Source organism: Panthera onca, chromosome C2 (assembly GCF_046562875.1).
Source record: "Panthera onca isolate mPanOnc1 chromosome C2, mPanOnc1 haplotype 2, whole genome shotgun sequence".
NCBI classification, from domain to species: domain Eukaryota; kingdom Metazoa; phylum Chordata; class Mammalia; order Carnivora; family Felidae; genus Panthera; species Panthera onca.
This window is the reverse complement of record NC_138347.1, coordinates 80,935,611-80,962,729: the sequence shown is the minus strand read 5'-3', so window position 1 is coordinate 80,962,729 and position 27,119 is coordinate 80,935,611. Positions and strand designations below refer to the sequence as shown.

At 41.3% G+C, this 27,119-nt stretch overlaps 1 protein-coding gene across 3 annotated transcripts in view; it reads left to right on the top strand.

Annotated features, from left to right (window-relative positions):
• Positions 1–25,241, top strand: part of KNG1 (kininogen 1) — a 28,546-nt gene extending 3,305 nt beyond the window's left edge. Inside the window, exons 2-11 of one of the 3 annotated variants that reach the window (XM_060639470.2) lie at positions 1,850–1,960; positions 2,957–3,041; positions 7,169–7,341; positions 8,224–8,331; positions 15,190–15,274; positions 16,141–16,313; positions 21,109–21,216; positions 21,334–21,420; positions 22,856–22,933; positions 25,011–25,241. In XM_060639470.2, coding sequence (XP_060495453.1) covers positions 1,850–1,960; positions 2,957–3,041; positions 7,169–7,341; positions 8,224–8,331; positions 15,190–15,274; positions 16,141–16,313; positions 21,109–21,216; positions 21,334–21,420; positions 22,856–22,933; positions 25,011–25,091 — 1,089 coding nt within the window. In that variant the 3' untranslated portion in view covers positions 25,092–25,241. The other 2 variants (XM_060639472.2, XM_060639469.3) reach the window with 2 other exon arrangements.
• Positions 25,242–27,119: the final 1,878 nt, after the last annotated feature.

Below are 27,119 nucleotides of genomic sequence, written 5' to 3'. Positions count from 1 at the left end.
TGTATGGCTGAGTAATATTCCATTATATATATGCCAAATCTTTATCCAGTCATCTATCAATGGATGCTTGAGTTGTTTCCATACCTTGGCTATTGTAAATAATGCTGTATGAAACATATAGATGTGTGTATCTTTTCACATTAGTGTTTTGGGATTTTTTGGCTAAATACCTGGTAGTGAATTGCTGGATCATATGGTATTTCTATTTTTACTTTTTTAAGGAAACTCCATACTGTTGTCTAGAGTGGTTGCACCAATCGACATTCCCACTGACAGTGCAAGGGATTCCTTTTTCTCTACATTCTCATCAACACTTATGATTTCTTATCTTTTTGATTCTATCTGTTCTGACTGGTGTAAAATAATATATCTCATTGTGGTTTTGACTTGGATTTCCCTGATGATGAGTGATGTTGAGCACCTTTTCATGTGTCCTTTGGCCATCCATTATATTGTCTCCAGAAAAATGTCTATTCAGGTCCTCTGCTCATTTTTTAATTGGGTTATTTCTTTTTTGTTTTTTCTTGTGGTGTTGGGTTGTATCAGTTCTTTATATATTTTGTATACTAACCCTTTATTGGATATGTCGTTTGCAAATATCTTCTCCCATTCAGGAGGTTGCCTTTCCATTTTGATGATGACTTCCTTCACTGTGCAGAAGCTTCTTAGTTTGGTGTATCCCCAGCAGTTTACTTCTGCTTTTGTTGCCCTTGCCTGAGAATGTCAGAGAAAGGGCAATGTCAGAGGAATTACTGCCTATGTTTTCTTCTAGGAGTTTTATGTTTTCAGGCCTCACAGGTCTTTAAAGCACCTTCACTTTAAAGGTTTTATCTATTGTGGTGCCTGGGTGGCTCAGTTGATTAAGCGTCCCACTTGGGCTCATGTCATGTTCTCACGGTCCGTGAGTTCAAGCCCCACGTCAGGCTCTGTGCTGACAGCTCGGAGCCTGGAGCCTGCTTCAGATTCTGTGTCTCCCTCTCTCTCTGACCCTCCCCCATTCATGCTCTGTCTCTCTTTGTCTCAAAAATAAATAAACATTAAAAATAAATAAATAAATAAATAAATAAAGGGTTTATCTATTATCTCATGACATGCCAGAAAAAAAATAAAGCAAATAAAAATACTAAAGTTACCAAAAATTAACGCACCACTCAGAGATAACCATTAACATTTTTTTTGAAAATGAAAAAAAGGCCTCTTGTTTTCTTGGTGTAAAAGAAATATATGTTTACTTTTTAACAAGACAACTCATAAACGTTTGTTTAGAAAACAAAGTGAGACAGGGGTACCTGGGTGGCTCAGTTGGTTAAGCATCCGACTTCAACTCAGGTCATGATCTCCTGGTTTGTGAGTTTGAGCCCCGCATTGGGCTCTGTGCTGACAGCTCAGAGCCTGGAGTCTGCTTCAGATTCTGTGTCTACTCCTCTCTCTGTCCCTCTTATGCTTGTGCTCTGTCTCTCTCTGTCTCTCAATAATAAATAAATGTTTAAAAAAAGTTAAAAAAAAAAAAAACAAAGTGAGACAGCTGTACCTGCACCACTGAAAGACAAGCATTTTAACAGCTTTGCTTTATAACTTTCCAGACTTCTAAAAGTCCTATGTATACCTATAAATTGGTTTCCACAAAAATGGGCTAATACTATGGATAATCTTGTAACTTACAAATACATATTTGTAAATATATTATGAACATTCTTCCAAGTAAATATTTATAACTTTCAGTGTTTTTAATAAATGTTTTGTTCTTGTTAAATCAAGATCGAATATTCATATCTGCATTGGGTCCCACACAAAGTATTTGTTGGAGCATTTGGATGAACCCTATGTGTCTTTGGTTGCTTTTTTTCAGGATGACCCTGAGACATTTTATTCCTTCAAGTACCAAATCAGGGAGGGAGACTGTTCTGTTCAAAGTGACAAAACATGGCAGGATTGTGACTACAAAGAATCTGCACAAGCTGTAAGTAGGTTGGTTGATGGTTCCCGAGCCCCCAGTTTTCTCCACCAAGACTGTCAGATTTTTCTTTTTTTAGAGCTAGAGATGTTAGTATTGTTAGGCCTCTTTGTAAGGAATGCATGTAAACCCTCCAATGTGTACAAAAGTTAGATGCTTGGTGTCTGTGTTCCCGTTCTCTGTATCAGAGCATGGAGACACCAGCAGTTAAACAAAGAGAAAGCCCTCCATGAGAAGGGCACTCTAATGACCAATTAGGACAGCGGGCCAGTCCCCAAAGACACAACAGATCAACATTTGGGCCAAGATCAAGGGCTGGTGAGGGGAGATCACAGGTGCTCTACTTGCATCTGCCTGAGTGTAAATCCTCCTCTGCGTCCAACTAGCTGACCGCTCAGAACTGGTGTGCTGCCTCGTAAAGGGCAGCTAGCATTGCCTGCATCAGGTTGTTGGAGCATGAAATGAGATACAGTATGCAAAGAACCTTCTTTAATAGCCATGGCTATCTTCACCAAATGCCGAAGTGCCTGGCACAGCACGGCTTGATCGCTTGACCTTAATGACGGGGGAGTACGGACAGTGCCCAGAAGCAAGCCATTCTCTCCACAGTCCCAGGATTCACCCCTTCATGTCACAACACTGGCGTCCTGCACATCATTTCAACGCTGAAATTGAAAGGGAAATCAAGAGGAGAGCTTAGGCTGGTTCTAAGGCACTGCATACATTTTGGTGAAAAGGAAACGTACTTCAAAACCTTGCCTTTATCCTGCCTCTCCTCCAACGTCTCGTGATTTCAGTGGCTTGTAAAAATAAATAAATAAATAATCGTTAGGCTACAAAAGCTCTCCTTCTGGTGCCTCAAAACTCGTTAGAAAATTTTTGGGGGCAAGTTTCAAAAAAAAGGGAAAGTCATATTGAGCCATAGTACTAGGTGTACTTCTCCATTTGAAAGATGAAGATAAATGGTCTCTCTCTCTCTCTTTCTTTTTCTTTTCTTTTTAGGCCACAGGAGAATGCTCCGCAACCGTCGGGAAGAGAGGGAATACAAAATTCTCCGTGGCTACGCAGACCTGCCAGATTACTCCAGGTAGCTGGCTCTACCTGGGGGGTGCTAGCCGGGGAGGAAATGAACCCTGTCAGTGTGGTGCCAGGAGCACAGCCTAGAAGAAGCCCCCTCCTGGTGGATGGTGGCAGCCTTGGGGGTGGGGCGGGGCCAGGGAGCTGCAGAGTCCAAGGTCAGGGCCAGGATCAGGCCAGTCATCCCCTCAGCACATCCCGACTCCCCTCCCGACTGCAGCATTGTATCCTCTGTGCGCAAAGGCTCTGAGAAGGGCTGAGAAGGCACAAGGGCTGCCTTCAATTATGGGCAAAGAGGGAGGGAGAAAAACATGGGCTTTGAGGTCAAACTTGGCCAGGAATCTTTCTGAGTTCTTCACCTTCTTGGCTTTCCTCTTCCATATCCAGTTCTTACAAGAAGTTGCTTTCAAAGAAAACCAGTCCAAAAGCAGAAAAGAACATACAAGTAATTAAAATCTTTTTTTGCTTGTTTGTTTGGAGTAGGTTTTGATTACGCAGTTTAAGGACTTTATCTCGGAGCATCTGGTTGGCTCAGTAAGTTGAGCGGCCAATTCTTGATTTTGACTCAGGTCATGATCCCAGGGTTGTGAGATCGAGCCCCCTGTTGGGCTCTGCACTGAGCAGGGAACCTGTTTCAAAATTCTCTATCTCTGTCTCTCGCCCTCCCCTGCTCTTTCTCTCTCTCCCTCTCACTCTCTCAAAAAACAAAAAAAAACCCAAAAAACAAAAAAACACTTTCTCTTGTAAGCAAACTTTATCATCCAGTACACGGCAATTGTATATAGTGAGCGGCAAAGCTTAGCCAAACATTCAGAATGTACTTCTCGGTCCACATCCCTCATCTGAAACCTTTGTAACCAGATGTGTTTCAGAATCAAAAGTCACAATCTTTCTTTTAATTTTAAAAACCTCTCTCTAGAAATGTTGGGGCAGGGTGGAAAATCACTGGGACACAGAAGAGACTCCACCTCTCTCCAGCCCCCCATTAGTCTCCCCTCCCCACCCCCAGTCACAGCTGCCCCAGAGGAGGCCGACCCGCCTCCTCTCTTCTCCATCTCCTTCTGCCTCTTGTTCATTGTTCTTTCTTCTTCCATCACTAGTTCTCTCCCCTTTCCCCTGTATTCCAGTTTTCTAACTTGCCCACCACTGTCACCATAACTGGGGGTCACCATGACTACTCAGCGGGGAAGTCTTTATTGGGACACACACACTTCCAGAGAGACCAAGAAACAGTTGCAGGGACGGTTGTGTCCACCTGCTAACGATGGAGGACGGGCTGTAGAACACCGCCCACCTGGCCTCCTGATTCTGTTCTGATGGCACTCGCTTGGGCAGGGAGAGCCCACTGGGCGAAGGGGCCTAGGACAGCCCCATGGCTCTTCCCCTTTCTACAGTGGGAGCTTCTACTAACCCATGGGTTAGGGCTATCTGTTAGGAACACTACTTTGTAATTTAATACAAAAGTACTTCTTTTTTAACATGTTACATTGGTTTATTACAATCCCCTCAGTGGTTCCCCATTCTCACAGCAGACCATGCTTAACCAAATTTAGAGGGTCTGTGAATACCCTGAAATTACATGGAGAGCATTGTGAGTACGCGCATTTTCCTGCCGAGGGGCCGGGTTTTTCATCAGGCTCATGAGGGAGCCCAGGGGACTGGGCATATGGTTAGTAATCCTTGGCCTCCAAGGTGGGGCTTGGGCCCAGTAGCAGAGGACTCTCCACTGACTGTTCTGACCTCCATAGGCCCCCACTCCCCCGCCCTCCTGCTTTAAGCCCTGGCAAAATGTATATACACCATGTCCCACTCTGCTGTCCCTGACTCAACTTGCTTTCTTGGGAGCTATCCTTCCTTCTCAGGCTTTATTGCTCATGTTGCCTGGTTGATCTTTTTTTTTTTTTTTTTTTTTTTTTAGTTTATTTATTTATTTTGAGAGAGAGAATGTGCACAAGCAGGGAAGAGGCAGAGAGAGAGGGAGAGAAAATCCCAAGGAGGCTCTGCACTGTCAGTGTGGAGGCTGATGTGGGGGCTCAATCCAACAAACCACAAGATCATGACCTGAGCTGAAATCAAGAGTTGGACGCTTAACCGATTGAGCCGCCCAGGTGCCCCTACCTGGTTGACCTTGGCCCCTCTTGGCTCGGGCCTGTTCTCCTCAGGAAAGTTTTACTTGAGCTCAGTCTGGGCTCCTGACTTTCCAAGTTGTTGCCAAATTATATTGACATGGCCCATCTGCAGTTCTGACTCTCTCACTCAACTTTGCCCAACTCTTTCACCGCAGTGACCATTACTAACGAATCAATGTACTCACGGTGCCTAGCTCCGCACCTGGCACTTGACAACAGGTGCAAAACACCTTTTTTGCATTGAGTTGATACAAAATGTATTATATACCCTGAGCCAGGCTTCAAGGAGTTGTAATTAATTCTAAAAAAATAAATAAATAAGATGTATCTGTAATGTTTTACTTTTTATAAGAGTATAAATTCATGTCACTCTTTTATTTTATTATTTTTTTTTTACATTTATGTATTTTTTGAGAGACATAGAGAGACAGAGCACAAGTTGGGGAGGGGCAGAGAGAGAAGGAGACACAGAATCTGAAGCAGGCTCCAGGCTCCGAGCTGTCAGCACAGAACCCGACACAGGGCTCGAACTCACAAACCGTGAGATCATGACCTGAGCTGAAGTCGGACACTTAACCAACTGAGCCACCCAGGCGCCCCTCATGTCACCCTTTTAAAAAATGTTTATTTATTTATTTTTGAGAGAGAGGGAGAGGGAGAGAGAGATGGAGATGGAGATGGAGAGGAGGAGGGGCAGAGAGCAAGGGCGAATCCCAAGCAGGCTCTGCACAAGCAGAAGCCTGATGTGGGGCTCAAACCCACAAACTGAGATCATTATCTGAGCCCTTAACTAAGAGTCAGATGCTCAAATGACTGAGCCATCCAGGCGCCACTAAATTCATGTTACTTCTATGATTTAAAATTACTTTTAAATAGGGGCACCTGGGTGGCTCAGTCGGTTAAACATCCGACTTCGGCTCAGGTCACGATCTCACGGTCCGTGAGTTCGAGCCCCGCGTCGGGCTCTGGGCTGATGGCTCAGAGCCTGGAGCCTGCTTCCGATTCTGTGTCTCCCTCTCTCTCTGTCCCTCCCCCGTTCATGCTTTGTCTCTCTCTGTCTCAAAAATAAATAAAAAACGTTAAAAAAAATTTTTTTTTAAATTACTTTTAAATAAATTTAAAATAAGTGCCCAATAGTATGCATGTAAGATGTTCCTAAGTAAATAATATAGGTTTATCTCTCTGGCTAAAAAGCGGTCTTGTGGGGCGCCTGGGTGGCGCAGTCGGTTAAGCGTCCGACTTCAGCCAGGTCACGATCTCGCGGTCCGTGAGTTCGAGCCCCGCGTCAGGCTCTGGGCTGATGGCTCGGAGCCTGGAGCCTGTTTCCGATTCTGTGTCTCCCTCTCTCTCTGCCCCTCCCCCGTTCATGCTCTCTCTCTGTCCCAAAAATAAATTAAAAAAAAAAATAAAAAAAAAAATAAAAAGCGGTCTTGCATTCTCACTTTTTTTTTTAACATTTATTTATTTATTTTTCTGAGAGACAGAGAGAGGCAGAGCATGAGTGAGGGAGGAACAGAGAGAGACGGAGACACAGAATCTGAAGCAGGCTCTAGGCTCTGAGCTGTCAGCACAGAGCCCGACCCGGGTCTTGAACCCACGAACTGTAAGATCATGACCCGAGCCAAAGTCAGATGCTTAACTGACTGAGCCACCCAGGCGCCCCTCACTTTTCTTTTTAACTTTATTTATTTATTTTGAGAGAGAGAGAGGAAGAGAGAGCAGGGGAAGGGTAGAGAGAAAGAATACCAAACAGGGCCTGTGCTGCCAGCACAGAGCCCAGCGCAAGGCTCAGTCCTACGAAATGTGAGATCGTGACCTGAGCTGAAATCGAAAACCAGTTGCTTCACCAACTAAGCCACCCAGGCGCCCCTTGCCTTCTCTTTCTTTAATGTATACTAGGATTTACTGGAAAGTTTACCAGGGCCTTCTAAGTTATCTTATTTAGGGCAGCATATGTGAACGAAGGTTTCAGTCATTAATGCTGCCCTTTTGCCTGCTCTGTGTCAAGCCGAGGGTCCTGTGGTGACAAGCCAGTATGACTGCCTTGGCTGTGTGCACCCCATATCGACTGCGAGCCTTGACCTGGAGCCCGTTCTCAGACACGCCATTCAACATTTTAACAACCACACCGGTCATTCCCACCTCTTTGCTCTTAGAGAAGTCAAGAGGGCCCACAGACAGGTTTGTTCTTTAATTTTTCATTCCGCACAGTAGTCAGTATTACATGTTCTTTGTAGAGACAGTGCAATGGAAAAGCCATTCTGTCCTTAGGGTCTTAAGAAAACTTTATTAATACGTCACTACCATGAGGCAGACTTGGCTCCAAAAATTAAATTGTATCTAAAAAGATGGCCCAGCTTTCTGGGTACCCTCTAAATCATAGGTTCCGTACCATCAGGAAAAAAAGTAAATACTTGTAACTCTGGTCTTTTCGTTGCCTCCATTCGTTAAGCCTTTAGTGACGGTCGACTGGCTCCCTTGCATTTCAGCCTCTAATTACGAAGGACTCACTTTGGTCGGTAACATTCCCTGCTTTTAATCGACCTTCCAATTTGCTTTCATGCAAGACATGTGTTTTGCTCAGTTATGTCCATAGCCAGCTATCAGGGTGCAACGGGGCCCAGATAAAGCAGGAGAAATCTCATTGCCTGGCAGTCTGGGAACCTGAGGACCTACTGGTCAAAGTCACCCAAGTTCCAGAGTTTTCTTCATCCATCTAGAACAGCATTATGCATATTTCACAAATTCAGTGGAAGACTTTCTTCCTGCCGCCTAGCTGAGGAAATACTGCTAGGTCTTACTTAAGGAAATACAGTACCTCCGCGTGTAGATTGCATTTGGTTGTTTGATGTGTAGGAGTGTGGTGCGTGCGTGTGCATATCTGCGTGCGTGCACGTGGGGAGGGAGTGAGAGTCATAAAGCACTCAATATTTATTCAGAAATGCCTTCTGCCTGGTAATAATCATCGTTCATATTTTTGAGCCAGGCAGAGCCTACACTCGTCATAACACTGTGAGTGATGTTTAAAGTGCCTTTTAAATATTCAGTCCAAAACTGTTTCAGGTGGTGGCTGGATGGAATTATGAAATTACTTACTCAATTGTGCAGACGAATTGCTCCAAGGAACATTTTCTGTTCTTAACTCCAGACTGCAAGTCCCTTTTGAATGGTGTAAGTAGGCAAAAATCTAATTATAAAGTTCTTAGCATTTTGTGTCCAGTATTTCCAAGCGTGGAAAGTCTCAGCTGTGTGGGAAGACTTAGTCACTAAAATGTTAGGTGACATTCACCGGTTCACATTCCCTTGGGGATTCCGAAGCTCTCAGCACTGGTCAGGCTGCCTTACCTACCCAGTCAGAGAATCTGCACATCTAGCAATAGCCCTTACAGATATAAGTGGGGAGTAGGAAGAGCCTGAGACAAAATAATGCCATGATCAAGTTTGTCTTTTCACGCCTTCACTTTCCTATCTTCTTTTCTTCCCCATGTGCTCAATGTCCTGACTCCAAGCTCTACCCAGAACAGTCCTTCATTTTCAACTTGTCTCTGCTTGTTTTCTCACCCTTTCTCCCCTGCTCTGATCTCTAACAAACACATCCCGAGTCTCCATCCCTTACGGACCCTTTCTGAGATGATATCTTTTGGTCTGAACCAAAATTATGTTGAAAGAGAGCATCTCAAGGTAATCGTCATTAGCACATGTTGAGATAGCTAAGTCTGCTTCCGATTCTGTGTCTCCCTCTCTCTCTGCCCCTCCCCCGTTCATGCTCTGTCTCTGTCTCAAAAATAAACGTTAAAAATATATATATATTAAAAAAAAGAGATAGCTAAGGCATGAAGACCTCCCCAAGGATATTGGCATTTTAGCCAAAGACTGCTTTAAGCAATGGATGACTTAAATCCAGTAACTTGACTTTTAGGCTTCTAAACTATGGGAAGAAAATGAGGAATCCAGACAGCAAGGTGTTAATTTCAGCCTTATTATTAATAGAAAAACATTGGAAGTAACATATCTTCAGCAGTAGGGAATGGTTAAGTAAATTATAGTAGTATATCCATATAGTGGAATATGTGTGGACATTAAGATTCTGTTTCAAGTTTTTAGTGACTTAGTGAAATGGCTATAATATGTTAAGTAAAAAAAATAAGGTAAAGAACTATATAGACAGATTCATTCAAACGTGTAAACATAAGTATCAATAGTGATGAGAAACAAATATGCCAAAATATAAAATATCATTAACCTTCAGGTGGGAATATAGGTGTTTTATTCTGATTCTTCATACTTTTTGGAACTCTTCAGTCCTTCTCAATGTTTCTGTTGAAGCATATACTAATTTCATAATTGGAAAATTCCCAGAGTGGGAGAAAAAATTTGCAAATCACTTATCTGATAAGGGGTTAGGATGAAGACTATATTAAAAACCTCTACAATGTAACAACAAAAAGACAACCCAATTTAAAAACAGGCAAAGGGATTAAAAAGATATTACTCGGGGCGCCTGGGTGGCTCAGTCGATTGAGTGTCTGACTTCGGCTCAGGTCACAATTTCATAGTTCGTGGGTTTGAGCCCCACGTCGGGCTCTGTGCTGACAGTTTGGAGACTGGAGCCTGCTTCGGATTCTGTGTCTTCCTCTCTCTCTGCCCCTAACCCACTCGCATTCTGTCTCTGTCTCTGTCTCTCTCAAATATAAATAAACATTAAAAAAAAATTTTTAAGATATTTCTCTAAAAAAAAACTATAAATGGCCAATAAGCACCATCAGAAGAATGTGAATACAAACCACAGTGAGATGCCACTTCAGATCCAGAGGATGGTTATAATTTTTAATCATTGGAAAATAGCAAGTAATGAGGCAGCTGTGGAGAAATTAGAACTTTCGCATATTCCTGCTGGGAATGCAAAATGATGCAGCCACTGTGGAAAACAGTTTAGCAGTCCCTCGAAAAGAAAAACATAGAGTTACCATATGACCCAGCAGCTGCACGCCTAGGCGTATACCCCAAAAGAATTGAAAACGGGGACTCAAACAGTTAGTTGGATGTCAATATTCATTGTAGCATTATTCCCAATAGCCAAAAGGTGGAAATAACCCAAAGGTCCGTCAACAGATGAATGGGTAAACAAAATGTCATCTATGGATAAGACAATGGAAAATGTTTAGCCATAGAAAGGAAAGAAGATCTGATACATGCTACAAGGTGGATGAACCTTGAAATCATGCTAAGTGAAATAAGCTAGACACAAAAGGACAAATGTATGATTCCACTTATATGAAATACCTAGCATAAGCACATTCATAGAGATAAAAAGTAGATTAAAGTTTATCAGAGGCTGGAGGAGGGAGAATGGGGATTTATTGTTTAATAATTGTTTATTGAGGTGATGAAAGTTTTTGGAAACAGTGGTGATGGCAGCACACGACTGAATGCAATTAATGCCACTGAACTGTACATTTAAAAAAAATTTTTTTTAACGTTGATTTATTATTGAGAGACAGAGAGACACGGAGCGTGAGTAGGGGAGGGGCAGAGAGAGTGGGAGACACAGAATCCGAAGCAGGCTCCAGGCTCTGAGCTGTCAGCACAGAGCCCGACGCGAGGCTCGAACGCACAAAACGCAGGATCATGACCTAGGCCGAAGTTGGACGCTCAACTGACTGAGCCACCCAGGTGCCCCTGAATTGTACATTTTTAAATGGTTAAAATAGCAAATTTTACACTGTATCTATTTTACCATAATAAAAAAAAAAACAGTAAAAAGAGAGTAATCTTCTAAAAAGATATGTTCTCACTACTATTTAACTTTGCCAGTTTGATTCAAGTCTGACGTTCAAGCATCCATTAACACCTCCTGCTGTTACATTTAGTTAACGGCTTGAGGTTACATAAGCCTACATCCTTTCTAGCTTTAATCTATTTGTAAGGCCTCAATTTAGTTTTCTATTTGCAACACAGAGAGACACTCTAAGGCCAGTTGGAGCCACAAAGCCAATCAGATTTTTGGTTCAGCCTCTCTGGGCCTCCACTTCCTCATTTATAAAAGCGTGAAGAACACAGTTGGTTAAGCATCCAACTTCGGCTCAGGTCATAATCTCACAGTTTGTGGGTTCAAGCCCCAAGTCAGGTTCTGTGCTGACAGCTCGAGCCTGGAGCCTGATTCAGATTCTGTCACTCTCTCTTTCTCTCACTCTCTCTCTCTGTCTCTGCCCCTCCCTCATTGCACTCTCTTTCTCTCTCAAAAACAAACATTAAAATAAAAATTTTAAAAGAGTGAAGAAAAACACCTGTCTCACAGAGGTGTTAGTATAGCTCAAGGGCATGAAATAGAAATGAAGTGTTCTGCCCACATTGGTATAGTTTAAGGCCTTGCTGTTCAAAGTGTGTTACAATGACCAGCAGCATCAGCATCACCAGGGAAGCTGTTAGAAAAGTAGAATCTCAACCACCCCCATGCCTTCTAAATCAGAATCTGCATATTAACAAGATCCTCAGGTGATTTGTTTGCATACTAAGGCTTGAAAAGCACCACATAAGAGGTTTCATAAGTAGTTCTCAGGCTATGCTGCATATTAGAATCACTCAGCTAGCTTTAAAAAATGCCTATTCCCAGGCCATTCCCCCAGACGTTCTGATGTAATTGGCCTGGGTGTGTCCCTGGAATCAGAATGATCTAAAATCTTCTCATGTAAACTAAATATGCCGATAGAATTGAGAACCTTTGGGCTACTTCCAGCTTCCTCACCCCATCCAAAATTAAGATATCGTAAATGTGGGGGCGCCTGGGTGGCTCAGTCGGTTAAGCGGCCGACTTCAGCTCAGGTCATGATCTCGCGGTCCATGAGTTCAAGCCCCGCGTCCGGCTCTGTGCTGACAGCTCGGAGCCTGGAGCCTGTTTCGGATTCTGTGTCTCCCTCTCTCTGACCCTCCCCCGTTCACGCTCTGTCTCTCTCTGTCTCAAAAATAAATAAACGTTAAAAAAAAAATTAAAAAAAAAAAGATATCGTAAATGTGGTGTTCGCTGTATCTTTAAAAAATATGACATTATATATATGTTCCTTTATTGGAAATATACATATATAAAAAACTTTAAGAAAATGCAGAAACATAGAAAAAAATAACACTGAATCACACATTCCCAAATATCCAAAGATATCTTAGTATATTTCCCTCTTGTCTTTTTTGTAGGGGACATGGACAATTTTTAGTGATTTTTTTTTGTCTGTATATATATCTAGAATATTTCTCACTAATGATAATCCTAGATTCATTTTGTTTTTTGTTGTTGGTTATTGCTATTAGGAATTAAATCCTTATGTTTGTATTTTTTCTCTTTTAAATAAGTTATTATATATACAACTGTATCAATTTTTATTTATTTTTCTTATATCCAGCAACTTCACTGAATTCTTATTAGCTCTAACAGCTTCTCATTGATTCTTTTCATCCAGGCATACAATAATATCTTATGCAAAAAATACCTTTATTTTCTTCTTTCTGATGCTTACTTTTTTGTTCTATATCTCAATGAATTGACCCAAATAGCCAGAGATAATTTTTGAAACAATGGTGATTACACACTGTCATGTTTTAGGCCTGATTTTATTTGGAAAGCCTCTAGAATTTTGTCATTATTTTGCTGTGGGTTCCAGGCAGACATTCTTTGTCATGTTAAGGAAGCATCCTTACATTCCTGTTCTTTAAAGAGTTTTGTTCTGTTTTGGTTTGGTTTTAAATAAGGAATTGGTATTGAATTTAGCTTTAGAATAGATGTTAAAATATGATATTAAATTTTTCTAATTTAATCTGTTATGTTGTTTTGACAGCTTTCCTAACAGCGATCTTTAGATTCTTAAACTGAACTCACTATGTGTTTAGTGTTAATTATTATTTAAATATGCTTCTGGATCCTATTTCTAGTTTAGAAATTCTACATCTATATCTACAAATGAAAGTGGCTTAACAGTTTCTGGGTGTGTGTTTGTATGTGTGTTCTATTTTTTTAGGTTTTAATATCTTGATTACAGTTTTACATAATGAAAATAGTTTGCCACTGTTTTCTTTTCTTTTTTTTTTTTAAGTTTATTTATGTTATTCTAGTAATCTCTGTGCCCATTGTGGGGCTTGAACCCATGACCCTGAGATCAAAAGTCATCTGCTCCACCAACTGAGCCAGGCAAGCACCTCTGCCACTATTTTCTGTATTCAGAGACAGTTTATATAACATGGGAATATATATACCTTAATTTTTGAAATTATTCATCCATAAAACATCTCTGTTATTTGGAGGTGGAAAGTAGAATGGAAGTTTAGACTAGGAATAGCATTCTCTCCTTCTTCTCCAGTCATTGGTCTATTCAAGTTTTCTTCTTGTTTTTAAGTCAATATTGGTTATTTATAGTTTTTGAGGAAAGTATTTCTTTGGCATTTAAATGATCATATACTTGTTTATAATATTCTCTTCTATTTTTATACTCCTCTGTATACTTTGCTATGTTGCCTTTCATATACATTTGATTTTTTTCCTTACCTCAAGAGTGATATTTTGGATTTTTTTTTTAATGTTTATTTATTTATTTTGAGAGACAGAGGGAAAGAGAGCAAGCAAGTGAGCAGGGAGTGACAGAGAGAGAGAGAGAGGGAGAGAGAGAATCCTAAGCAGCTTCCTAGTTATCAGCAGGGAGCCCTGTGCGGGCTCAGTCTCACAAATCATGAGGTCATGACCTGAGCCAAAATCAAGAGGGATGTTTAACTGACTGAGCCACTTAGGTGCCCTGGATTTATTTTTTAATGCTAGTGCTTTCTGTTTCCTAACTTATCAGTTTTGAAAAGTTTATAATCTGGCTTTATCTTGTTTTCTCCTTCTTATTTTCCTTGAGCCTATTTATTATTGTTTCCTTTTTGAATTTTTTGAGAGAAACACCTACATTTGGAGTTGTTTTGTTTGTTTCTCATCTCCCTTTTTAAATTACAAAAGCATATAAAGCCACAAGGTAATTCTAAATGGTGCTCTGGCAATATGATGTGGAATTCTCATTTTTCTTCTTTCGTCTCTCACTTTTTTCCTTATCCAAGGAACCCTGCCTATTTAGGCAAATGTGTTTATATTTCCAAGTTGTTTATTTGTTTCAATTTACGTCATTAATTTTCAGGGAGTTTTTTTTTTTTTCTTTTTGGTGCTGAGGCCAAAGAACATGGCCTGTATTGTTTTTGATTTGCTAAATTTATTGAGCCGTTTTTGTGACCTAGAATGGAAGCGATTAAAAATTTTGCATCATACTTATGAAAGTGTCACTTTAAATCATGTGTATTGTGTGAAATTATGATTTAAATAAATCTTTATTATGTTACTCAAGTCTTCTGTGACCTTATTTATTTATTTATTCCATTTGGCCTGTCTTAGGTTTATACTTGTACATTAAATTTTCCCACCACAATGATTTTTATCCATTTCTATTCCTATACATTTTCTGCTTTATGTGTCTTGATCCCATGCTTCCAGACTGTATCTTTTACAAAAATAAAATAATCTTTTTTACTACGTTTGTGAGGTTTTTTGTTACCTTGAATTTTACTTTTTCCAATATTAATTATATTTTAGCTCCTTTTTTTGTCATACTTGCCTCCTATAGCTTTGCTCATTCATTATATTTAACCTTTCTTTTTTTATGATCAGAAATTATACTTGAAGATGCAATACATTAATTTTGTTTTTAACTTAATCTAAAAACCTTTGCCTTTCTAAAAGAAAATTTTATCCATTCATTTATATGGTTATTATTTCTATACTAGGTATTCTTATCATCTCAGAAACCCATCATGTTTCTGTGGGTTTGTGTCTACTGTTCATTGTTGATGCTGTTAACTAATTGTTTTTTATTCTCCCTTTGCGATCAGACTGTGTTTTCTTTTGGTTCTCTATGTGATGATTTGTAAAGTCAATATACTATTTTTAGTATACTAGTTGTTTATTTAAAGCTTCTTAAACATGTGTTAACTTTATGTACCTATGTCCTTTTTAAAAACCAGGATATCGGTGAATGTACAGATCACGCACACGTGGATCTGCAGCTAAGAATTGCTTCTTTGTCGCAGAAGTGTGAACTCTATCCAGGTAGGAGCTGATGCGTGCTTGTGCTCTATGCTGCATGTTGGTCCCGGACAACTAGCTAGGTCTTTTCACAGAACTCGTGCTTTGGTGTCTGTCATTTGCCACAAAGTCTATATGACCAGCAGGTTTACTGAGAACAACTTAGCCCATCTCTGCCCAGCAGTATGGCGGTAGGCATAGGGGAGACTGCTCTGGAAGTAGCCGGGAGGGAATGTGGTGGCAAAAGGGGAAATTGCTGGCCTCTGGGTACAACACCAGCCAGTTTCCTTGTACAAGATGTCCCTAAAATCAGGTGCTGTAAATGGGGAAAGCTGCATCTCATTTTTGACCACTCAGAGTAAAAATAAGCCTTTTCAATTAAAGATTTTTTCCCCTACATGTTATAATGGAGGGAAAGGGAAATACTGCAAGATTATGGCCAAGTCCTTATTTCTTATGTCAAGCGTCAGTTTTTCTCATCCTCGGAAGATAGTTGTATACATTTCCTGATGAGAAGCATGACTGAAGCTGCCTGCTCCCCGGAAAAATAGGACTTACATTTTTCCCATAGAGAATCTTTCCTTTAAGTTAAGCATTGCTTTTTGCAGTTTCCATGACAAATGCAAAAACTTAGGAAAAGTACAGCATATCAATTGAGCCACTAGTGTCTCCTGATTGAATGTTTCCCCTAAACACACTTGGCTCTGAGAAGAGGAAAAGAGGAGAGGCAGTAAGGTGAAGGTCAGACAGACAACCTCCACCCACTCACTCCTGGGCCTTGGGCTGTCATGTGATCCTCTGTAAATGACCCTGCAGGTCATGTGCAGGGGAGGTAGTAGGATACACTTCTCCTTCAGTGACACGCTGACTTAAAAGCTGATTTTTTTCAGGAGAGGATTTTATAGAACCGCCTCCCAGTATTTGCCCTGGCTGTCCCAAAGAGATACCTGTCAACAGCCCAGAGCTGGAGGTGGCTCTGAATCATTCCACTGCAAAGCTTAATGCAGAGAATAATGGAACGTTCTATTTCAAGATTGACCACGTGAAAAGTGCAACAGTACAGGTCTGTAAATTATGCTACAAAAATAGTGATCTTATAGCCGATGTGTGAATGGCTTACTAATTTTACCACTGTCCTTGGCTCTGCATTGAGAACCAGTGTCACGGTGAACAGGATTTGGGAGATTTGAATTTCAAGTCCCAACCTCGCTGCATTCTTTGTGAGTGATCTTGGAAGAGTCACTTAGAACATTTTCTCCATTTTCTCTCTGTAAACGATAGGGGTGAAGATCAAATAAGAACATATATGTCAGTCACTTTTCAAACTCTCAATCGCTCTCTAAATACTAGCAACTATTCTATAATTAACAAAATTCAGTGCTAGGAAAAGCAAGAGTCATTCTTTGCCTTTCTGGACTCATCTCTCTCTGTGGCATCACTTTGTGCCTTGGGCTCAGCCCCATCATCTGTCACTGCCCAGGCTGTCTTCACCCTCTCACCTCCAAGTCGTTTCTCCCCTACCTGGGGGACCCTTCCCTCCTACAAATGTACCCTCTGGGGATTCATCTCTCTTTCCATGCCCTGTCAATAAAGGCAAAGGAGTGTCCTGGTCCAGGGGTTAAGAGACCCAGCTTTACCACAGCACCACCAATGTCCTCAGCAACCCCACAGCCAGCCACTCAGACTCACTCAGCCCTTGTGGCCCCATCTGAAAATTGAGTGCCTGGATTAATAGATCCCAAATTCCTTCCACTCCAGCAACCTATGACCAATGTATTCATGAACAGAGTCCTATGGTAGACCTCAAAACTGGCTTCTGTAAATACCAGCTAAAGAAAAGTCATCAAAATAAAACCAAACTGTTACAGCAAGCCAACATGATCTTTATAATCTGGTGAAAGAAATATCACTAAAAACGAGCTCATACTTTTGACTTAATAATTGAATTTCTAGAAATAGAAACTAGAAGTCGTCTTTATGTACAGTGATATTCGCTGCAGCTTTAACAATAAAAGCCAAAAAGAAAAGGTAAACTGTCAAAATGATCAATAATACAGAGGTGATGAAATATGTCTGGCATGCCCTTCAAATGGAGCAAATAAGCAGCAGCTTAAAGTATCTTTCTGAGGCGCTCTTGGCGTGTCGGCAATGACCCGTGTTAAAATATGCAGTGGAAAACAAGAAGCCATAAAACTGAACACACATTCATCTTTGAAAAAGTACAGAAAACAGGGGCGCCTGGGTGGCTCAGTTGATAATGCGTCCGACTTCGGCTCAGGTCATGATCTCACGGTCTGTGAGTTTGAGCCCCGCATCAGGCTCTGGGCTGACAGCTTGGAGCCTGGAGCCTGCTTCGGATTCTGTGTCTCCCTCTCTCTCTGCTCCTCCCCTGCTCATACTCTGTCTCTCTCTCTCTCTCTCTCTCAAAAATAAACATTAAAAAAAATTTTTTTTAAAGTACAGAAAACAATGCTGAAAAGAAACAGGTGCCTCACACTATTCACAGTGGTGGTTTTTAGGTGACAGCCCAATGGGCTATTTATTTCCATCCTTCTAATTTCCTGTTTTAGTTTTTTTTTTATAACCGGAAGAAAACCCCTAAATGAATGGTATTAAAGTGAATCAAACCTGACCCTTTGATCTGTCTCCTACTCAGGCACTTATTCCTGCCCCCCCGCCCCCCGCCCCCATGTCCTTACCCTCTCCCTGGTCTCACTGGCACGTGACCCACACCGAATTCACTTGGGGAAGATATCAATCTGTGCTACTCCTGTTTGTCACCTTTCCTTTGCAATTTACATCTCCGCTTCCCTGTGAATGTCCCTTATTCGTAATGTTGTCGTAGTAGCACCGTCCTCTGCCCTTTATTACATGCCAGAGGTCTGCTGTCAGGGAGAGAACCACTAATTCCCAAGCACGAATATATAGCCGTCTTAGTTGTTACAATTCTCTCTGTAAATTAGCACATCAATGTTCTAGCGTGTATGCGCTAGATGTATGCAAGGATGCCAGGGAACACCACCAGGTAATGCTGTGAATTGAAGGGATCCCACATCCCTTCTTTTGCCAGATCAATTGGGAATGTTGTGAAAATTTCAAACTTAGTTGTAAGAAATTAATCTTTGTTGCTGTTTGCCTTGAAAGAGAAGAATTTGCTCGTAGATCTTCGAGGCACAGCCTTGATGGAAGCAGCCAATTTACTAAAACCCAGTTTATCATTAAGATGACGTTGCTAAGAGCCAACCTCCAAATGACCAACCTGCCAAGTTGCTAGAGATTTATTTTATGGTTTTAGTCTTGCCTTGGCTTTGCATGTTTAGTCCTGTTTGAATGCATGTCCATTTCAAGCTGGTGTCATATTTCAGAAACTGAGAACTTCTTAAATCCTCTATTTTTCACATGTGAATGGCTGTGGTTTCTGTCACATGCTGTTTGTTTTGCCTCACCCCTGCTGCCGCTGCCATCAGTGTTCCTCCCTGCCTCTGCTCAAACGAATATACGTCAAGGATCTGTGTGTGCACATTAAGGAACTTCTCCTTTGACAAAGTCCTAGAAATGTCAAGGGATATGTATATGTCTAAGACGAATCAAATTGCCAAATTACAAAAACATTGGCAATTTTGCCAATTTACATTCGCGTCAACTGGATATTTAGACACTGATTAATGGTCTTGAGTTCTACTCCTACCAGCAGTAATTGAGGCTGCATGTTCCCCACACCTGGCCAACACCAGGCATCATCGCTGGTTTTCATCTTTGCCAACATGGGAGATTAAAAACGATGTTGCATTGCTTTTTTAAGGTGCATATCCTTGGTTACTAATGAAGTAAATGTTTTTTTTCCAGGACAAATGACCATTTTAACTTCTTTTCTGAAATATCTATTCACGTCCTTTGCACATTGGTTTTGGCGCTGGGCTTTATATTGATCCTACATCATATTTTTCCCAGTTTGCCTTGCTACTTTGCTTACTGTGATTTTTGAGAATCAGTTTTCATTTCTGTATAGTCAAATTTAGACAGTTTTTTCCTTCCTTTAGGTTTCCTTCCTCTGCTTTTCACCTAGGAAAGACCTTCCTCATCCTGAGATCTGATGAATATTTACTTATATCTTTCTAGCTTGTTAATTTAATTTTTAAAATGCATATGGAACTTATATTGCTATATAGCGTTCTCCACTTTAAGAGCAAAACTTGGGCAGGACGGATTTAAGCAGGAAGACTTCTGATAAGAATGATACTTGATGATGATGGCAATATGGATGTGACCTTGAGGCCCTCAAACAGAAGGTCCTCCCCTCTGGACCCTGATTAAAGTTGGGTCTACAACTGTGGTTTGCATTATATGTTGTCAGCTTTCTAAGGCAACATCACACTGATCAACCCTAAGGCTAAAAAATTGGATCAAAGTATACTCTGAAATGAGCAAGAAAATTAATGACCACCAAAGCATAGACTCTAACACTCTCTTAGAACCTTCTTCACCACTTACACATACACTTGGGAGTTTTAGAAGTTAAATATTATATTCGTCTTAAGATTTTAACCATGCTTACCCAACAAGACCATGGCAGGAAAGAGGGAGGAGGAGCTTTAGTTCTTCCTACAATTCTGCTTTCCTCACCTGCCTCCCATCATGCTTTCCCCATGTTTTTACAAAGTGTAAGGAGACAGGGAAGCTGTTGACATTTGCTTTTATAAAAATTGGATTCTACTATCACTCCATAACTTCATTTTTTTCACTAAGGGTCATCCCTCCAGGTCAACAGATATGCATGATGTATTTTCTTAATGGCTACATAATCTCTCTCTCTCTCTCTCTCTCTCTCTCTCTCTCTCTCTCTCTCACACACACACACACACACACACACACACACACACACACACACTTAAATACTAGAATTAAATACCAAATACCTTGGTCTAGAAACCACACCAACTTTTCAATACCTAATAAAAACATTTTTATACCGTGTATTTTTCAAGGATAGAATAAGTATAGGATATGACATTTTAAAATGACTTAAAAAGCCACACTTGGGACTTGGTTAAAGTCAGAATGGTTTAAAAACATGATTTTATTTTGTAAATAAATTGTGCTTCTCCTAGACTGAAAAAAAATTGGGGCCATAAATTGCTTAATGGAAGACAGCATTGTGTAATGACTAATGCTGTTGATAGAGATTAAAACAAATTCTTGGGGGTGCCTGGGTGGCCTCAGGCGGTTGAACATCTGTCTCTTGGTTTTGGGTCAGGTCATGTTCTCATGGTTCGTGGGTTCAAGCCCTGCATTGGGCTCAACACTGACAGCGTGGAGCCTGCTTGGGATTCTCTCTCTCTCCCTTTCACTGCCTCTCTCTCAACATAAATAAATAAACAAAAAAAAAACCAAATTCTTAATATCAAAAAGAAAGAGAAGGAAGCTCAAAAATGCAAATAATTTTTCTAACTCCATAATTTCTATGGTGGTACTAACTCAGTATTTCTCAGTATTTTCAAAGAAAATGTTTAAGTTTTTCTTCCTACTTTTCTTAGATTCCATTACAACTTGCACCCTTGAGTCATTCATGAATTTTGCAGTGGTTGAACAATAAAGCTCAGAAAAATATAAAAATAGAAATTACAGTTTGATTCCACCCCCCATTAGAAAAGGAAATGAGACTAGCCATTAGCCAAATATTTTTCACATGCATACAGATTGAAAGTTTTGTTGTCAAACATTTGTACTTTTCTGTGCAACTCTCATTTGGTCAGTATATAATTCAAATGGCAATATTCTTCCCTAAAAGTCCTTAGGGTAAAAACATATGATTTATTAAACAATATTAATCAGGCTCCTCCTTTGTGCTAATCTTCCAGGTGGTGGCTGGAAAGAAATTTTCTATTGAGTTCACAGCCAGGGAAACCACGTGCTCCAAGGAAAGTAATGAAGAGTTGACAGAAAGTTGCAATACCAATAAATTTGGAGTGAGTAGTAACACAACTGTATACTTGTTCCTTGGAAACCTTTTTGATGTGTTATACTTGTTTAAGCATCTCATGAATAACACTGTTCTCTCTTTTGACTTCTGTTTTCATGGATAGAAAATTCTAGACTGTAAAGCTGAAGTTTATGTGATACCTTGGGAGAAGAAAATTTACCCTACTGTCCACTGTCAATCACGGGGAGAGGTATGATTCTCATTACAGTCAGCTTGGGTCAATGTTGCTCATTCTGAAGTCCTATTTGGGGGTTGGAAATAAACCATTATTTAAGTGAATTGGGAAACTATCTTCTTAAATTGGGGAGAACTCTCACATTTCTGTGCTGATCTCTTTATGGCTAGAAATGAGAGCAGCAGCCCTCTTAACTACTTGTCACGCATTGTCAGCATCCCATTGTCAGTGCGTACTCTCTTGGCAAAGTGCACACCCTGCTGGGAGAGTTGACACAAGCTGTGTACCTTCGAGGAGAGCCTGAGACGAGGCACAGCTCTCCAGTGCCCACTGCTAATGTCTAAGGAGCTCTGGAGAAATGCAGATCTCAGCCCCACTCCACATCTACTGACTCAAAATCTGCATTTAACATGATCGCTATAGGATTCATACCCATGTTCAAGTTTGGGAAGCACTGGTTTGCATCGTTTTTTTAATTTGTAAAAGATCCCTGGGAGGTAAGTGAGACTTTCCCCATTGTCAATGTTATGATACTAAATATTACAAAGATGCTGAGGTCCTAAGGTGAATAATAACAGTATGAAGTGCATCTCTGTCCCAGACTCTGTAGTGAGAGCCTCACACATATTTTCCTCCTGACACCTCTATGAGGCAAGTGCTATTATTATCCTATTTACAGATGGGAGAAGTGAAGCCAGCGATGCTTGGATTCAAATCTAGATCAAATAAGAACCCACCCTATTCACTGTCATGCTGATAACTAGTAGGGTCTGACTGGTGTGACGCCCAAAACCATGCTCTTTGCACTGCCAGACATTGCTTCCAACCATCACATTCTCACAGGTAGTGAAATTGTAGGTAGAAATAACCCACAAGTCCGTATCTTCAATGCATTCGGCCTCTTCTCACTCTTTTTCTGACTTAGGTTTTTGCCATGTGTATGTACGTATATAGCCTAACACAAACATTATACAAAGACTGCATTTCAAGCTTGTGAACATGTCCTAATGTGTTTCAGTCCAACAAAGTCATTGTGGATATACACTCCCTAGATATTCAGCTCGTAAAAGCCCACATAGGACCTTTTAGGATAAAGACAGTAATTGTGCTAAAAGAAACAGTATCGACGAATAAATAATGTGTTGTGGCGTATATAATCATAGACTTAGAAGGTACGCTAGAGATCATGTAGTTCAACCACCAACTTTTCCAGATGAAGAAAAAACTCTCCAGCTTAGATTATTAAGAACAATACCCACAAATTATAAAATCAATCAAAAGAGGAAAAAATACTCATTTCATCCTCTTTTCAATATTAATATAGTGTTTAAAGTCTGGTAGACTTGCCCCATTGTAAACCAAGATAGCGTTGCCGAGATTCAGTCCCTTCTGTCTTCATTGATAGTATGGTTTTCACAGTAATGCATTCATCTTAATATTTCCTGTTTAGACCACATTGATGAAAAGGCCTCCAGGTTTTTCACCTTTCCGATCAGTACAAGTGGAGAAAACAAAAGAAGGAACAACTGTAAGTCCACCCCACACTTCCATGGCATCTGTACAAGATGAAGAGCAGGATTCAGGAAAAGAACAAGGACCCACTCGTGGGCATGGCTGGGGTCATGGAAAGCAAATAAAACATGGCTTTGGCCATGGCCATAAACATGAGCATGACCAAGGCCATAGGCACAATAGGGGACGTGGCCTTGGCCATGGACATCAAAAACAACATGGCTTTGCCCATGGACATCAAAAGCAACATGGCTTTGGCCATGGACATCAACAGCAACATGGCCTTGGTCATGGACATCAACAGGAACTTGACTATGATCTTGAACACCAAGGGAGACATGGCCTTGGCCATGGACATCAAAGGGGACGTGGCCTAGCCCATGGACATACCCATGAGCATGGTCATGGCCATGGAAAATATAAAAATAAAAGAAAAGACAATGAAAAGGACAATGGTTGGAGAATAGAGCATTTGGCAAGTTCTTCTGAAGATAGTACTACCTCTTCTGCGCAGACACAAGAGAAGACAGAAGGGCCAACACCCCTCCCTCCCCTAGCCCAGCCAGGTATAGCAGTTACCTTGCCTGACTTTCAGGACTCAGATCTCATTGCAGCTGTGATGTCTAACACACCACCAACTCCCACAGAGATTGATGATGATTGGATCCCTGACATCCAGATAGAAAAAAATAGCCTTTCATTTAACCTGATACCTGACTTTCCAGAAAAAACCTCCCCCAAATGTCCCGGACGCCCCTGGAAGCCAGTTAATGGAATGAATCCAACTGTGGAAATCAAAGAATTTCATGATTTTGATCTCTCTGATGCTTTGTATTAATTTATGCAGCCATGAGTCTTTCTTTAGCATGTCAGCATTCCTTCCCTCCACTGTCTAAATATCTTGATACAATGCACTGAGAGCCATGAAGCTTCAGAACAGCCTAGAAAGAAGGGGTGAGACTCCCAGTGGGGACACCGCCAATCTCTGGATGACATAAAACTGTGTGCAGAACCCTAAATCCTCTCTGGGACTTCCTCAGAAGTTTTCTTAACTAGCACAGAAAATGGACAAACTGATGTGCCTTATGGCCTGTGGCAATTTGCTTTTCTGATGACGAGTGTGTACCTTAAAATGCATGCCATCGATTTTCGTACAAAGATTTGTGACATTCTGAATAAAGTGTGGCATCTGATCCCTGAGCACAAGTGCAAATAAGGGAAGTCAAGAGACTGAATGCTGAATTTCTTAATGGGAAAAAAATAAAAATAATAAAACCTCCAGAGGTTATAAAGAGGGACAAGAAAGAAAGCCAGCGTGGCCAAAGAGAGGATAGGGTGGAAGTAGATGAACTGATTTTCTGTTTCCAAAAGGGCTAGTTACACTACTCCCACATGAAAAAGCTGTCCTGGTAAGTCTCTTTCTGGGTGACAGTGTTTCCTGTAAGCCCATAATCTCCGTTTAGTCATTAAGGAGCCTTTGCAACAAGGCTTTCAAATAGGAGTTTTCTGCCTGTTTATTTGTTGTCCAGACCACATCAAGTAATCCTTAGTTTTTAGCAGCTCTGAGTTTAATGATAAGGATGGAAAGCAGAAGAAGGAATATAGAGGCAGGCTTGCCAAGGAAAACCTTTTTTTAATCATTGACAAGGGAATATCATAAGATGTGATGCAAATTTCATTCAGAAATTTTATGAGGAAATTCCTCTCTGGCCTCCCTTTATGATCAGATCATCTTTTTGCTGTGACATTGAAGGTACTGATTTTTGCAGAGGAGAACAGTATGATCAATGTGATTGTCTCCAAGTGCCTTATACCACGAGGAGGCATTTATTTTCTAAGCCTTGCTATGCTTTTGCCTAGGGAGACAAGATAGGGGTTTAAATGGCTGCGCTTACTGCGGATGAATGTGTCCCTGCTACTTCGATTCATTGGATGCATTTGAACCTCCAAGTTCTTATTTCATTTCAAATATCATCTGTACTTTTAAATAAAGAACCGATGATGTCAGGAAAAAGTTTCGTCTTGTCAACTGGTGGCTTCACCTTTCTTTTACCGAATGATAGCAGATTAACAGAGTTTTACTATACTTACAGAGGCACCTAAGGCCCTGCGAATACATGGGCCGACCTCGGGAGGCAGGGGCCGAGCCAGCAGCTGGGAGTGAGGTCTCTTGACCAGTGGGCAGAACCTTCACGCCTGGCCCAGTAGCCCCAACAACCCCTATCACCAGCCCTGCGTGGAAGGACAAGAAGATGGGATACAATTTACAGAGAAGAATGCCATTTTACTGTTCTGTTGCTGGGTGAAATAAAGTTCAGTCTTGATGCTCTCGTTCCTGGTGGTCTTCTTTTGGCCACACCATCCTCAGCAAAACCCAGTGGGTGGGAGAGCCAGTGCTACGGCTCTGCCATGGAAACTCATAGCCCAACTCTAGAGCGTCCTTGCTAACCAGGGCAGGAATCCTTTAAGTGAGGCTTTGCTAACCAAGACCTCCTGATGGGTGCTCAATACAGGGTTAGCGGGTCAGGTTTCTACCAGCAATCTGAGGGCTCTCTCTCAGCCTTCCCTTCCTCCTCCTCCTGATTCCCAGCCTAAACCTAAAGGTAATTTCATTTTATTATTGGTTTTTATGATCCAGATAATTATCAAAAAAGAAAGAAAAATCTTTTGTTAATATGCTACCAACTTCTTATCAGAAAATACCTAATTTCAAACACCTTTTGAAGAAAGGTAAAATTATCATTTTGGTCTGAGGAAAGGAGAAAATAGGAAGCCAGTAGAATAAAAAGTGATAAAGGGGCACCTGGGTGGCTCAGTCGGTTACGCGTCTGACTCTTGATTTTGGCTCGGGTCACGATCTCATGGTTTGTGGGATCGAGACCTGCATCGGGCTCTGTACTGACATTGAGGAGCCTGCTTGGGATTCCCTCTCTCTCCCCTCCCTTTCCTGCCCCTCCCCCACTCATGTGCGCATGCTCTCTCTCTCTCAAAATAAACATCTTTTTAAAAAGCAATAGAGATTTTAAATTTTCTGTACTGAATGGATCGAATGCCTGTTATAGCCATTTACTGTGCTAGACCATTTCCTTTTGGTGTGTGACTTAATCCTCATGACCACTCTGAGGTCCCCATGATCACCTTTCTTTCACAAGGAGGAAACTGTAGCTCTCAGTGCCCTGCCCAGGGTCACACAGTCAATATGTGATGGAACTGGCATTCAAACTCGGAGCTTTTGAACCGTGCTACACCATGTTATCAGGAGGCCTTATTATCAACATTGTCATTATAAAAAACCACACGAAGATAACTGCTGATTCCAGGATGATCACTATCTCAATTCCAAACCCCTTTTTAACTACTTCACTGTGGCAGGTGCTGTTTGGAGTCAGGTGGCAGGCCTTGGCCATTTTCCACATGTTTATCATGAGGTCCCAAGAAGAGAAGTTTTAAAAGACAAATCCTTTCCCTCAGAGAGCGTACAATCACATTGGGCAGTCAAGACTAATGCACATAGAACAGACATTTAATCCAAGCCACGATAACTTGGGGAGCAAGGCAGGAGCTTGACTAATGTGATAGGAAGCCGTGCGGAGGTGGAGAGGCCAACGTGGACAGAGAAAATGAAGCCCGGGTGGGAGTTTCAGCGAGGTCAGCCATGGAGTGCCTTTTACATCTCTTGAGCTGACATGGGCCGAAGAGTGTTTAAGACCCATTATTGGGAAGATTCTGGAGCGCACAGATGAGAGCGAGACCAGCTGGACTCAAGGCAGTCCCCCAGCCATCTCTAGTCCGCCATGCCGTAATGCAAGAATGACCACTCGGGGCTGTCACGTAACGCCTACAGTTCTCACTTTACTCAGCAACATCAAGTAGGTCCACTTTGGACGTTTTTAAAGATAAAATATTCATGAGTTTCCTGTGACGCAGCACCGACCTTTTATGCTTTTTGAAATTTCTGCGCCTTCCTCCCACTCCTGAGCCAAAGGCACACCCACGTTTTTGACTTCGGCTCTGGAACCACATGCTCTTTGGCGTGGGAACTTCCTCTTGCCCAGTCCACCTTCCGCACGTTGTCTAGGCCTAGCAGCTCAGGCAGGATGCCCTTGTTGGCTTTTTACGCCATCGCCCATTTCCTGCTTCTCAGCCTCGTTCCAAAAGACTTAAGGCTGGCTGGTCTCATCCCGGGATGTCCTGCACACATG